At 39.3% G+C, this 15,360-nt stretch overlaps 2 protein-coding genes across 4 annotated transcripts in view; both read right to left on the minus strand.

The window, feature by feature from the left end:
* Positions 1-15,360, minus strand: part of LOC109913613 (guanine nucleotide-binding protein G(i) subunit alpha-1) — a 1,176,207-nt gene that overhangs the window by 946,615 nt on the left and 214,232 nt on the right. The gene's annotated exons all lie outside the window — the stretch shown is intronic.
* LOC109924964 (protein PHTF2) overlaps positions 1-15,360 on the minus strand; it is a 78,690-nt gene that overhangs the window by 44,853 nt on the left and 18,477 nt on the right. For 2 of the 3 annotated variants that reach the window (XM_048610364.1, XM_048610363.1), the window contains exons 3-6: positions 14,666-14,735; positions 8,498-8,656; positions 6,649-6,814; positions 4,600-4,758 (exon numbers count right to left, since the gene is read on the minus strand). In XM_048610364.1, coding sequence (XP_048466321.1) covers positions 4,600-4,758; positions 6,649-6,814; positions 8,498-8,656; positions 14,666-14,735 — 554 coding nt within the window. The remainder of the gene's footprint in view (positions 1-4,599; positions 4,759-6,648; positions 6,815-8,497; positions 8,657-14,665; positions 14,736-15,360) is intronic. The other variant, XM_048610365.1, reaches the window with a different exon arrangement.

Consider the following 15,360-nt stretch of genomic DNA (forward strand, 5'->3'; position numbering starts at 1 on the left):
CTATTAAACAAACAGTTTTAGTTTAGAATAAGCTGGTTGCAGGTGGTATCTTTTTCAAGGAGAATTCAGTTGAAATTATCTGTGCTGGTTAAAAGGATTTAAACTTCTTGTGGGGTGGAACTTTCCTTTTCAAGGGCAAGCATTTGAGGTAGCAATTGGAATCCAACAGATACCTTAACTAGTCACCTTTCCTGCCTACCAGAGAGGCATGTGATTAGGGAAGTGGTGAGTTGATATCCTTAAATGCCCATTAACTGACCACTTAAGGGCCTTAATTGGCAGTGGTTTGAGAAAGCTGTCCACAGACCTTGTTGCCACCTCACTAATGTGTTTTGTGCAAGAAGCGGGTGAGCTTTTCTCCAGGGCCAACTTGTCCCATTATTTCCTTTTTTACACCTCCAGTGAGGACAGAATTGGGACCTTGACAATTGAAAGGGTCTACTAATAATCATTTGGGCTTCAGAGATAGCTGAGCAGAAGAGAATATGGATACAGCAAGGGAAAGTACAATGGAGTGTGCAAAACAGGTTGAACATGGGGATACTTTAAGGAGATTTGAAGAGAACAAACTAATTCGAAGTAAGCAGAAGACCCAAGAAATCTGAACCTTTGAAAGGGTGTTCAGACCAAGTCATTAACCTTTCAATTTCTGATAAGTATCTGAGATTTTAGGCTGTAAATCAAATGGATATGGAAGGAATTAAGAAGTTTGGTTTAGACTATGAGTAACTTTGTTCATTCTACTTTTAAGTAATTTTAATGTCATCAACTTGTAACGATAGTGTACTTATTAGTATTTATGTTCCTTTACTTATGTTTAAAGTTCTTTTGGTCTAAACTGTGAACCTTGTGTCCCTTCATTCTCTTAACCAGATACACGGGTTTTTGAATTTCCAAAACAAAAACAAACATTATTAGTGTCTACTGAGATCATATCACTTCAAATTTATTTAATCATTTTCTTCATAGTCATGATTTTACATTTTATAAACTGACAGATCTTTATATTTACCTGGATCAAGCTCTCAAATCCGTTTTTTTAAAAGAAATGAATTTTTGAGGCAGTTTTGGATGCAGGAGCGCTTTGACATTGAACAGAATCACTGTGTTAAATTGAAAAATAGGGACAGTACTCGTAACTAAGACAATCGAGCTTAGAAATGTTCAGAACCGGGATAGCATCGCATTCAGTTCTTGGTCTGTGCTGGGTTAACTATCCGGGGAGCTCTTCAGAGGTGCATTTCCCAAACCTGGTCAAAAGTAACCCAACACCAGGTTTACTCCAACAGGTATATTCGAAATCACAAGCTTTCGGAGTGCTGCTCCTTTGCTAGGTGTAGCAAAGAGAAGCACACAGGCACCGAGCTTTTAATCAGAAAGAGCAAAAGATCATACAAATGGTGTGAGAGAAGTGTCAACAAGCTGACTAATAAGACTCAGCAGGTGATCAAGAGTGTCAGATGGTGTGAATAAAGTGTCAACAGCTGAATAGCAAATGAAGGGATGACCTATAATCTTATTAATTGAGGCAGACACATAATTACAAAATAAGTCAAAAATAGGGTGGCGCTGGAGACAAACCAAATGACTGGAATAACATGATAGAGTTAAACCGGAACAGTCGATAGAGAGATCCACAGTGCGGCAACCAAAGAAGAAACAGTCGAATTGGACTGCTCCAGAAGGCCAATGCCCTAGGCTTGACGTGTACACTCAAGCCGTCATAAGACGTGTTAACGCCAGATTCATCAGCTGCGCTCACAAGGTAGTGCGGAATGTCACCCACGTACAACGCATTGCCATCCATGCTCTCAAGACCAATCCCAACATAGTCATCAAACCAGCAGACAAAGGAGGAGCCATTGTCATACAGCATAGAACGGGCTACTGCAAAGAAGCATACCGACAATTGAACAACCAGGAACACTACAGGCAACTACCTGCCGATCCGACCAAAGAACACAACCGTCAACTCAACAGACTGATCAAGACCTTTGATCCAGACCTTCAGAGTATCCTATGCACTCTCATCCCACATACTTCTCGCAAAGGAGACTTCCACTGCCTTCCGAAGATACACAAAGCTAACACACCTGGATGTCCCATTGTATCAGGCAACTGTGTGAGAACCCCTCTGGCTGAGTCAAGGGCATCTTGAAACCGATTGTTCAAGATACCCCAGCTTCTGTTGCAATATTACAGACATCTCACAGAAACTCAGCTCCCACTGACTATTCGAACCAGGAGCATTCCTAGTCACAATGGACGTTTTGGCACTCTGCACCAGCATCCCCCACAATGGCAGTATCACTGCAACAGCCTCAGTACTCAAACACCAACAACTGCCAATTTCCAGACACCATCCTACAACTCATCCACTTCATCCTCAACCACAATGTCTTCACCTTCAACAACCAGCTCTTCATCTAGACACACAAAACAGCCATGGGGACCAAATTTGCAAACCACTACACCAACATTTTCATGCACGAGTTCGAACAAGACTTCTTTCTTGCTCAGGACCTCCAACCAATGTTATACACTGGATACATCAATGACATTTTTTTCTTCCTTTGAACTCATGGCAAAGAATCACTGAAACAACTACACAACAGTATCAAAAAGTTTCAACCCACCATCAGACTTACCATGGACTACCCTTCAGTATCAATTTCATTTTTGGACACACACATCTCCATCAAAGACGGATGCCTCAGTACCTCAATCTACCACAAGACCACAGATAACTTCACAATGGTGCAGTTCTCTAGTTTCCACCCTAAACATGTTAAAGAAACCATCCCCTACAGGCAAGCCCTGCAGATACACAGGATCTGCTCAGGCAAGGAGGAACACAACAGATAACTAAAGATGCTGAAAGGCACCCTCACAACGGGATACAATGCTCAACTCATCGATCGCTAGTTTCGATGAGCCTCAGCAAAAAAAACTGCAATGACCTCCTCAGAATACAGACATGGGCCACAACTCAAAGAGTATCCTTTGTCGTCCAGTACTTCCCTGGAGAGGAGAAACTACACCATGTTCTTCGCAGCCTTCAAAATGTCACCAATAATGACGAACACCTCACCAAGATCATCCCTACGCCTCCATTTCTCACCTTCAAACAACTGCCAAACCTTAAACAGAGCATATTTGCAGCAAACTGCCCAGCCTTCAGGACAACATCGACCACAACACCACACAACCCTGCCATGACAACCTCCGCAAGACATGTCAGATTATCGACATGGCTACTACCATCACACGTGGGAACACCACCCACCATGTACTCAGCAGATACTCGTGTGACTTGGTCAATGTTGACTACCTCATACCCTGTAGGCAAGGATGCCCCGAGACATGTAAATTGGCAAGGCCATGCAGACGTTACGACAATGGATGAATGAACACCGCACAATAATTGCCAGACAAGAGTGTTTGCTCCCAGTCGAGGAACACTTCAGTGGTCGAGGATGTTCAGCTTCTAAGATACACAACAACACTGAATCATCAAGCAGAAACTGATAGCCAAGTTCCACACCCATGAAGACAGCCTTAACTGTGATCTTGGATTCATGTCGCACTACATGTATCCCCACCACACTGTTCTGTATCTGTAAAATCTTCCTTACTGTTTTGACACCATCATCTTGATAACTTGTTATGATCGCTCTACCTTAAATAGTTTGTACAGTTTGTACACTTGTTACTTTGGTTAGACCCTTTGCATACAACTCTTATACTCACTATGTTATTCCAGTCATTTAGTTTGTCTCCAGCACCACCTTGCTTAACATTTTTTGTAGTTAACTCTCTGCCTCAATTAATCAGATTACAGGTCATCCCCTTGCTTGCTATTCAGCTGTTGACATTTTCCTCACACGTCTGACACTCTTGATCACCAGCAGAGACTTATTATTTGGCCTGTTGAGACTCCACTCACACCATCTGTATGATATTTTGATCTCTCTGATTATAAATTCTGTGCCTGTGTGCCTCTCTTCACTTCACCTGACGAAGGCACAGTGCTCCGAAAGCTTGTCGTTTCAAATAAACCTGTTGGACTATAACCTGGTGTTGTGTGACTTCTGGCATTCATTCGTGGGATGAGGATGTTGCTGGCTAGGCCAGCATTATTGCCCATCAGGCAGTTATGAGACAACTGCTGTGTGTCAGGAATCACACGTCGGCCAGACCAGGTAAGGATGACCGTTTCCTTCCCTGAAGGGCATTAGTGAAACCAGATGGGTTTATTATTATTATTATTCCAACAATCGGCAGTGGTCATCATTAGACTTAATTCCACACATTTATTGAATTCAAATTCTACCTGGGTTTCTGGATTAATAGTCCAGCGATAATACCACTAGGCCAAGGCCTCCCCATGTCCATCCCAGTCCAACAACGGCACCTCCACATCATATTTCCCAAACCTGATTGTGAACAGGTCAATAACGAAAATCTAGATTTTGAGTGGTGTTGCTGGAGGTGGTGGTTTAATGAGGATTTTGTCAATGCTTCAGACCACTCAACATTTAAGTGAACATGAGCATGGCGAAAGGAATCTACTCAGACTGGTAAAATTATATTACATACCCTGGAAAGTAAAAAGCATGCCAGATCTCTCTCAAGATTGCACCAACACTGTAGTTGGTGCCTGTCCCAGATTGGTGGTATACCTCCTGAGTGTTATCTGTCGTACTAGAGCCATCTCCTTCCCTATGTACTTCCAGATGAGCTGCTTTCCGTAGTTTCCTTTGTAAAGAAGATTATCAGATGAAGTTATGTTGTTAGATCAGTTTAAGCATGCAACTGCTGCTGTGCTTGTAGATCTTGTCAAAAGTAAGTGCAATGAGTTTTATGAAACAGTATTTCAATTTTCACAATACACAATAGATTTTCATTTTGTGTATTTTTCACTTTCTTGCTTCATTGAATCTGACAAATGCAACTGACATAAAATGCAATTGACATAAAATGCAGTTAACAGATCTTTAAAGTAGAAGTGACACGTTGCTCATCAATATATCTTAATGATAGTGTATATCAAAAGAATTTCCTGAAATATACAGATTGAACCACTTTGCAAAACAGTTAAATATTTACAAGAGAGGAACAGATTCAATGCATAAATAAGGATTGAAGAGAAAATTGAGTATTAAGAAGTATTTGGAGTTCAGGCAACTCTCAATGCAAATACAATTTGAACTGCTTTACATCTAAGGATGAGAATCTCTCTCGGGTTCATGTATAATAACATGCTTCAAAAAGACATTCAAAGAAAACATGCTGATTTGCCCCTCTGGGGAAAAGATGGGATCCAACTTTCACCTGCATCTTGCAGCACAGCAGACAACAGAATATGTATAAATGCAGTAGAGGCCATAATCTGAGAGTTATCACATTAGTACAATGAGGTTTTAACAGGCTGTGCCACCTATCAGTACTTTTCTGCCTCTATTGCAGCCACGTTCAAGGAAAGCCATAACAGGAAGCGATTTGTTCAGCTCCGTAAAAGAAAACAAAATTAAATGTCAAGTTATTAAAATAAATCTCCACACAAAAGAGATTGCTTATAAATGCTAAATAAACATACTTACTTTAAAAAAAAACTCAACAGAGACTTGGCTCTTATTTAACTTGGCAATAGTTGCAATTCTATTTAAATAATAGATATTTCAACTCACTAAATACTTGTCTATATTTATCATGCTACATAGCTAATTTATTTTTTAAGTTGCAGTTACATGATGTGTTTTTTTTATTTTACCCAGAGACTCCTCGAAGAATCTCCTATAATTAATAACACCAAACAGTTTCTCAACTTTAGTAGCCCAGAGACGTACTCCTGTATCTCCTTGTTTTAGAAAATATATCCTTACTTGGTACAATATACCTGAATATTTCAGTCAAGGCCCATCAACTGAGAGATATCCAAATGTTTGTAGTTTATACAGCCTATTTTTGTGCGGATAGGCTGCTTGCCAATTTGTAGTCCCGCCCAAATATCGTAGTAGGCAGGCCTCAAGTGTCAAAAGGATCAGTGGTACCTTAGCCCACTCTGCCAATACCATCTCCACAATTTTCAACTGCTGCCTACAAGTTTCTCAGTGAATGAAAAAGGTACCAGGAATTGAATTTTCCAACTACCAACTTTTCAATTGCTGCCACTTCAAATACAATTTTCCTTGGATTAAGTCTTCTATCAATCTACCCTGAAAAAGACAAGGCAGTTTCACTCATTTGCAACAATCAGCAAATGACAGTGATAAAGGTTCATATTCCACGCAGTTGTAGCAATCTTATTTTAACACATGCCACAACATAGCATCTGAAATTGGGAAACGTTTTTGTCATTAATGACATTGCTAGCCTTTCACTTCAGGTAATGTAACAAATAGCTTTGTTGTAGCCTATCTCAATTCTAATAACGTGTACCTTTAAAAAAAAGGTTAGGTAGGTTGTGGTTTCAATGTAAGCCAAACTCTTCCTGTTCTACCAACAGTTATGTGCACTTGGTCCATAAGCCAAATCAACTACTAACAATACACCAGTCCTTGTATGGTATTAGTACTGACACACTAAATGTAAAACATACATAAATTCAAAGTAATTAAAGCAAATAACATTTCCAAAAATAAATACCTTCTTCTTTTGCCTCCACTACTTGGTGCAGGTTTGGGAGTGTGTGTTGATACAATCTGGCAATGAACTGTCCCAAGCAGTAACATCAACCAGATAGGTCCAAATACTTCAGTGTATGGTACACTGTGTGTAACTTCAGCTGTGCAGAACAACACTATTGTTATAACTGCAAACAAAAGAGTCAAAGAGAATATTTATTTGGAGAACTTTCATTCAGATGTACAATCTCTAACATCTACTCACTTCATTCTAACAAATACATTGCAATAGACTCGCAGAGTTAACATTTCAAATTCATGACTTCATTAGACTCTTCCCTAATGAAAATAAGACACACCGTATAATAAGGGAACGTGGTACTCTGGATAGGAAGTTAGCTGAACCACAAGAGGGATGAAACTAGAATCTTTCACAAAACCAGAGACCTGACAGAAGTTTCCATCTGATAAAAAAAACATTGACCTGAAACATTTACTCTGTTTCTCTCTCCATGGATGCTGACAGACAACCTGCATATGTCCAGCATTCTGTTTTTATTTCAGATTTCAGCAACCACAATGAGAAAGAAAAAGGACCAACTGTTTAGTCATGAAATTTTAACTTATTGTTTGAATGGTATCAGAGTCATTGCAAACAGTTAAAGAAACTGGACTGCTTCTTTTCTGAAGAAGGGTCTCGACCCAAAACGTCAGCTTTCCTGTTCCTCTGATGCTGCTTGGCGTGCTGTGTTCATCCAGCTCTACGCTTTCTTATCGAAGAAACTGGACTGTTTTTCTTACAATTCACATCTGTTTGCATAAATTTCAGCACCACCCTCAACATCATACATGAACAAAAGTAGACTATTCAGTTTGTGTAGCCTGTTCCCACAATTCAATTAGAACGTGGTTGAGGTGTATCTTGATCCCATTTAGACAACTTTGTGAGTTTATTGATAAAGGAGACACATTGAATGCTGCATTTTTTTAAAAATATTTAATTACGTTTTAAATAGTTTTCTTAGTAAAACTGTTAAGCAAATACGATGACAGAAACGTTCAGAATGGTAAGAAGTTTGAATCGGATGCATCGTAAAGAACTATTTCATTAGTCAGTGAGTCAGTAACTGGACACGAGCATGGCAGACCAAATGCCCTTCTTTTGAACAGTGTCATTCTATTCAAAAAATTTAAAGTCATTGTCACAATTTTAAAGGAAGACGTTATGAGAATGTTTGCAGTGTTGTTCGGGCTGTTTGGATATGGAACGCATTACCAGAGGGCATACATGCAAAACATTTCAATAAACAGAATAATGAAAAATAAATGGGAATGCTGCATTGAATGGCTATGCTCCAATGAGAAAACAACACAAGTGGGGCTTCTTCTATTGAAAGCTGATTTTTAGTACAGACAGGAGAAAACTGAAAGGGCTGCATTTGTGGCTGTAACAAGGGAATTGTTTCTGAAATACAAGGAATCTAATGGTGCGACTAAGCAAAGAAAACAGGCCAAATATAATGGTAGAAATCTCGTCTGGCTTAAGCAAGTTCTTGGTCAGATCTTGCGGGATTTATACTATTGCAGAACAGCAAATCTTCACTAGAAAATTCTATTTCTGTATTTGTTATATATGCACAAATATCCCAAATTTAATCAACTTACTTTTAAATGTGGCAAATAATCACCAGTTAAAGTTCAGCATTTACTTTATATGGATCTGAAATGCTGCTAATAGGAGAGCAAATAAATGTTTCAACTCAAGTTTGAATACAAAGCTTTGTTTTTATACTGGACGTACTGAAAGCTCTTTAAACCTACCAAAACATTCCCTTAAATTGACTGGTCATAAAGTGAAAGTTAATTCTCACCTTGAAGGAGGTATAAAATAAGGAGCCACGAAAAAATGCATTTTGAGGTCACTTGTATCCACCATCTGAAGAAGAATGGAAAAAACACAACTCTCACAATTCCTTTTCTAGTTAATGAAGTCCATGGACTTTCAGGCTTTGCTTTAGCAAAAGCAGATCCTATGGGTTCAAAAGAGAAATGGAAATCTTTATAAACTATTAGGCAAAAGAAAAACACTTTGTATAATTACTTCAAAATTTTTCATATAAATTTGTGACAATACACTGCATTATCTCAGAGGCCAAGAAAGTCTCTTATATCCAGCAATGATTTGCTTCTCTTGATGATCCTCCTTGTTGCTGTGGGAGCATTCCACCTCCAGGATCTCAATAACAGTGAGTCCTTGCAAGAAATGCAGCCTATAACCATAACTGCCCATCAAAACTGATTGCAGTACATTCCCAGATGAAGGTGCATTTCAGATTCATGCATCAATCTGTCAGTGATGTTGCACTATTATTCTGGTGCATTAATCAATCATATTTTACAAAGTGCTTAAATTGTGTCCTTGGGTAATGTACAGGTTACATGAGCCACATTTTCAGAGAATAGAATAGATCTCCTGAAGTAATTTCAAAACTTGTGTTTCTGAATCAGACTGTTGGGACAATGGATTACCTTGAAATGTCAGTGCTGGAGCACTTCCTAGGCAAAAGGGTATTCATATGTATAATGGGATGCTGTTGGTCATGAGTAAGTTACTTGCAGAGTAAGAATTATGCTCTTGAAGTAGACAGTGGCATTGATGGAACCTATCAGTCCTTTGAGAATCCTGATCTCAAAAATTACAATGTGTGGTCTTACTACTGCTAGTTATCATGGGAAATAAGATTCAACTCCTTATTCAGAACAACAATGTACTTGCTATACAATTACCAATTGGTGAAGAACTGACTGAAAAACACTCATAGTGTAGGTCCACTTCCAGCTTATGATACAATTCAGTGATAGCTTCCTTTGTCAAACAAACTTATAGAGAGACTGCCCTTCTGGTGTGCCAGCACGGGAGCCTCTTCCTGCAATGGGGACGACATCGGTTGTCCTCCTTTCTCCTCTTCATAAAAATCAAAAGATACAAGAGGCACAACATACAGAGATACAAGATTTCTTGTAGGAAATCCACTGTTCCATGAAATGAAACAAGACTGACAGTTCCACAGCACAGGGAAACACCAAATCAATTGATAGCAGCAAGAAAAAAAAAGCCTAAAAATTATTAGAATTAAATTTTAAATTGATGGAACCTTCACTTTAAGGCAATCCAGTGACCCTGCAGGTTGATCGAGAAAGTCAAGTTTTGAAATTACTCCTGGAAAAAGTCTGATCTTTTCTCTGCAGATATGGCTCATATAACACTAGCATTCTTTTTTTAAAAATTCTCTCCTGTGTTTTAGAAACATAGAAACAAAGAAGACAGGAGCAGGAGGAGGCCATTTGGCCCTTCAAGACTGCTCCACCATTCTTCACAATCACAGCTGATCATCCAACTCAATAGCCTAATCCTGCTTTCACCCCATAACCTTTGATCCCATTTGCCCCAAGTGCTATATCTAGTCGTCTCTTGAATACATTCAATGTTTTGGCATCAATTACTTTCTGTGGTAATGAATTCCACAGGCTCATCACTCTTTGGGTGAAGGAATGTCTCCTCATCTCCATCCTAAATCGTCTACCCTGAATCCTCATACTATGACCCTTGGTCACGCCCACCATCGGGAACATCCTCCCTCCATTTACCCTATCTAGTCCTTTTAGAATTTTATAAGTCTCTGTGAGATACCCCTCTCATTCATCTTAACTGCAGAGAAAACAATCCCAACCTAGTTGATCTCTCCTCATACATCAGACCCACCATTCCCGGAATCAGCCTGGTAAACCCCTTTGATGCACTCTCTCGAGAGCAAGAGCATCCTTCCTTAGAAAAGGAGACCAAAACTGCACATAATATTCCAGGTGTGGTCTCACCAAGGCAGTGTACAACTGCAACAACACATCCCTGCTCCTGTGCTCGAAACCTCTTGCAATGAAGGCCAACATACCATTTGCCTTCTTTACCGCCTGCTGCACCTGCATGCTTACCTTCAGCGACTGGTGCACAAGGACACCCAAGTCCCGCTGCACACTCCCCTCTCCCAATTTAGAGCCATTCAGGTAGTAATCTGCCTTTTTGTTTTTGCTTCCAAAGTGAATAACCTCACCCTTATCCAAATTATACTGCATCTGCCATTGATTTGCCCACTCACCCAACCTGTCGAGGTCATGCTGAAGGATCCTTGCATCGTCATCACGGTTTACCCTCCCACCCAACTTGGTATCATCTGCAAACTTGGAGATGGTACATTTTGTTCCCTCATCCAAATCATTGCTATGTATTGTGAATAGCTGGGGTCCCAACACCAATCCCTGTGGCACCCCACTAGTTACTGCTTGCCAACTTGAAAAGGACCCATTAATTCCTACTCTTTGTTTCTTCTCTGCCAACCAGTTTCCTATCAATCTCAATACACTTCCCCCAATCCCACGCACTTTAATCTTGCATAATAATCTCTTACGTGGGACTTTCTCAAACACTTTCTGGACGTCCAAATATACTACATCAACCGGCTCCCCCTTGTCAACTCTACTAGTTACATCTTCATAGAATTCCAACAGATTTTTCAAGCATGATTTCCCCATCATAAATCCATGCGGACTCTGTCTGATCCTGCCACTGCGTTCTAAATGCTCTGCTATAAAATACTTGACAGTGGATTCAAGAATTTTCCCCACTACCGATGTTAGGCTTACTGGTCTATAAATCCCTATTTTCTCTCTACCTCCCTTTTTGAATATTGGAGTGACATGAGCCACCCTCCAATCACCAGGGACTGTTCCAGAGTCCATAGCATCCTGGAAGATGACCAATGCATCCACTATTTCTAGAGCCATTTCCTGAAGTACTCTGGGATGTAGATTATCAGGCCTTGGGGATTTATTGGCCTTCAATCCCAACAATTTTCCCAGCATCATTTCTCTAATAATATTGATCTCCCTCAGTTCTTCCCTCTCATTAAAGCTTGCCTCCTCCAACAATTCTGGTATCTGATTTGTGTCTTCTTTTGTGACGACAAAGCCAAAGTATGTATTCAGTTCCTCAGCCATTATTTTGTCCCCTATTACACATTCCCCAGTTTCTGTCTGTAGCGGACCTACATTTGTCTTTACCAATCTCTTTCTCCTCAGTTCTCCTCAGGCTAAAAGAGGAACCAGCAAAACTGAAGGAAAAAATATCACAGGGCATATGACACCACAAAGCCACTTTTGATTCGAAAATGGGGAGCTGTGTTAATCAAAACAATGGCTGAAAGTGGGATGTTGAAGATAGGATGGAGATTCAGAGTAAAATAAATTTTCATTAATCTGCACATCAAGTCCAGCCAACTAAGGCTGGTAAACAGGGCACAACTCATCAAAAAGGCAAAGTTAGATTGCTTAAATACAGAAAGAATAATTTAACTCTAACTTCATTCATGGGTTGTGGACATTTCTGCCTAGGACAGCACGTATCACCCATCCCTTACTGCCCTTGAATTGAACGGCTTGCTTGGCCATTTCAAGAGGCAGTTAAGAGTCTTACTGTGGGTCAGGAATCATATTTAGGCCAGACCAGGAAAGGATCATGGATTTACATCCTAAAGGACATTAGTGAATTAATAGTTTTTATGACAATCATTCATGGTTACATAGTTGCCATTAGACAAGCTTTTAATTCTAGGCTTTTATTGAATTCAAATTTCACCATCTGCCACCTGGATCCTGGATTACTAATCCAGTGACATTACCATCACGCCACTTCATGTGAAACATTTTATTTGTGTAATGCATACCTTAAAGTTAAGAGACACTTTATGATCTTATTAAATTTTCACTGCTAATTATTAATTTATAAACATTTAAAGGAAACTACGTATATCCCTTGTCTTTTACAATTAAATAAATGGTCATAATAGAAGGCAGGAATGAGTGTAGCTGAAAATAAACCAAGAAAGGTCTGAAAGTACTGGCTGAAAACAATAGGTCTGATAAAGAGTCACAAAATTATAGCAGTTTTTAATGATTTGTAGTGAATGCAAATGCTTCTAAGGCCACTTGTGTGGAATTATTGGAATTCAAGCAGGTAGAAACGTTAATTTTCCCTTGTTTACTTTCTATTACCATCAAGACTAGGGACCAAAACATTTGTATCAAATCACCAAACGTGACCTCAGTATTTCAGCATTCAGTGCATGCAGTAGAAGATAATGTCCATACTGAAAGAGAACATGACCTTGCTAGATTACACACATGCAAAGTGAATCAAAGATCGATGAAAGTGCTTTGTAAACTATTCTCTAATGTGACCTCATTTTAACTCACCAAAACTTTCTCAAGGGCAGTTAGGTTTTGCCAACACTGCCCACATCCCATGAAAGATTACATTAAAAAAAATACTCTTGAAATTAACCATGCATCCAGTCACCAGCAACAAAAAAAAAAGCAATAAAATAACAAACTGTCATTCAGTGTATTAAAAGTTGCATGCAGGTCAACATATAATCCCAGTCCTTGAACTCTACCCATTCACTCAACAGCCTCTGCTCCCAAAGACTCTCCTGCACACACCAACTCACTTCACCATCTTCTCCACAAACAGCCACCCTGTAATCACTCAGAAACCCCTCCTCTAACTCTTTGCTCCTTGGTCTACCAAACCCCACTAAGACACTGGCTCTGTTGCTCCGTCCCCCTCCTCCCACAGGCTCATCACATGATCAATAGCAATGCACACACTCCTGCCACCCCATAAGTCTGCTCCCAAGCCTTGTTAATGGCAGACATTTGGAGGTATGTGGGACATGCGCAGGCAGGTGGGACTAGTTTAGTTTGGGAACATAGTTGGCAAGGACTGGTTGGACCAAAGGGTATATTTCTATGCTGTATGACGTTATAGACCTAAAAACGAGAATTCTGCAAAATAGCAGGAATTTCTCCTCCTGAAAATTCCTAAATAACTGGCATGTTTATGCATAATTTGTTGATGCTGAAATGACAGAAGCTTGTGCGAAAAGCTTGACCAGAAAACTCATCTGCCAGTCAATCGTTAATATTTTTTTTCCACTTTAGTCCACAGTTTTATCAGCTTAGCCAGCAACAAGTCACTCATTTCTGAAGTAAGGGAATAAGTCAGCAATAATGGTTACTTAGTGTTCAAGAAAACCATTTTTAAGATATTGTCAGGGCATGGAGTCACCTTCTCATATGCACCCAGGTTCACTTGTATTCTGTATACACAAGCCAATGACATGGTTTGAAAGATAGCAAAGTTAAAGATGCATCCGAGTTATCCTTGTAATTAGAAAATATCCAAAGCTTCTCAATCTCTCTATCCAAAATAATTACTGCCTACTAAATTGGTCACACCCATGACTCTTAAAGGCAAATTTTCTTCATTTGCACATGTTTGGGGATCTCTCAAATTTACCTCCAGGTTTTCAGATACCAAATCAATTTCTTGTATTTCAAGTGCAATTTTTGGTATTTTTAAAGATTAACCTCACTAAAATATGCCCTGTATTTTGTGTACTTTTGAAATAAATGTTATTCACATCAAAAATGGAAAAGATTCTCACAAGAACATGAGAAATCAAAGTAGAAGTGGCTACACAGTATTCCAAGCCTGGTCTCACCAAAGCCCCATTAGAATGTAGCAAGTCTTCTGTTTTCTTGAACTCCAATTTCCTTACAATTAAAGCCAACACATCATTTGCTTGTTGATTTCTTGTGTTCTTTGTACAAGTACACCAATTCTTAAACTTGCTCTGCATGATGCACAGGAATGAGTTGAAATATAAATGTCAAGACTCAATTAATAAAGATACTATTAAGTCTGGTGTTCCCTTGGGCCCTGCCTTTTTTGTTGTGATTTATGCCTACAGCTATCTAATTTAAGTTTGGACATGTGGTAAAGAGTTTGGCAGGATACTTGAGTGCAACTTGATATCTGTAAACGAAGGCAACATTGGATACATTTTCAGGTCCAACTTCTAGATTGTGCCGAGATGTATATCTTACGAACTGTCAAATTTCCTAAAATCAAAACAGATATTTACCCCTTACAAGATCAACATCTATGAGGTCTGGCTTTACATGACCAGTTTTCTTTGGTTTGTTCTTCATGCCCTATGGTAAAGAAACAATACAAGTCTTGTAAACAAATATTCCCAGCTTTAACTTTCAATCTAAAAATATCATAATGTTAACAAATGCAATCAGAAACAAGAACACAGTCAGTGCAGAACTTGTTCTCATCTCAACTGTCCAAATTTCATGCAAGTAAAATTCATTCTTAAATGTGTTAAATATTACTGAATTAACAGTGTTTACATTATTTTTGCAACATATTACAAGCACTGCACATGACAATTGTCAGGTGCTTTGTACTTACTTGGAGCGGGCTATATTGTGGTGGGAAAAGATTAATCGTTGAGTTGCAGAATTATGAAAATAACTTTGTCAGACTTAAAATTCTTGGTAAAAACTGAAAGAACTGCGGATGACGTAAATCAGGAACAAAAACAGAAGTTGCTGGGAAAGCTCAGCAGGTCTGGCAACATCTGTGAAGAAAAAAATCAGTTAACATTTTGGGTCTGGTGACTGTTCCTCAGAACTGATGGTAGCTCTTACTCTCTACCCCATCCCCTCCCTATTTTCTGCATATAAACCGACATTTTCCCAACTACCATCAGTTCTGAGGAAGCGTCACCAGACCCAAAATGTTAACTGATTTTTTTCTTCACAGATGTTG

The sequence above is a fragment of the Rhincodon typus genome, chromosome 22 (assembly GCF_021869965.1).
Source record: "Rhincodon typus isolate 14 chromosome 22, sRhiTyp1.1, whole genome shotgun sequence".
NCBI classification, from domain to species: Eukaryota; Metazoa; Chordata; class Chondrichthyes; order Orectolobiformes; family Rhincodontidae; genus Rhincodon; species Rhincodon typus.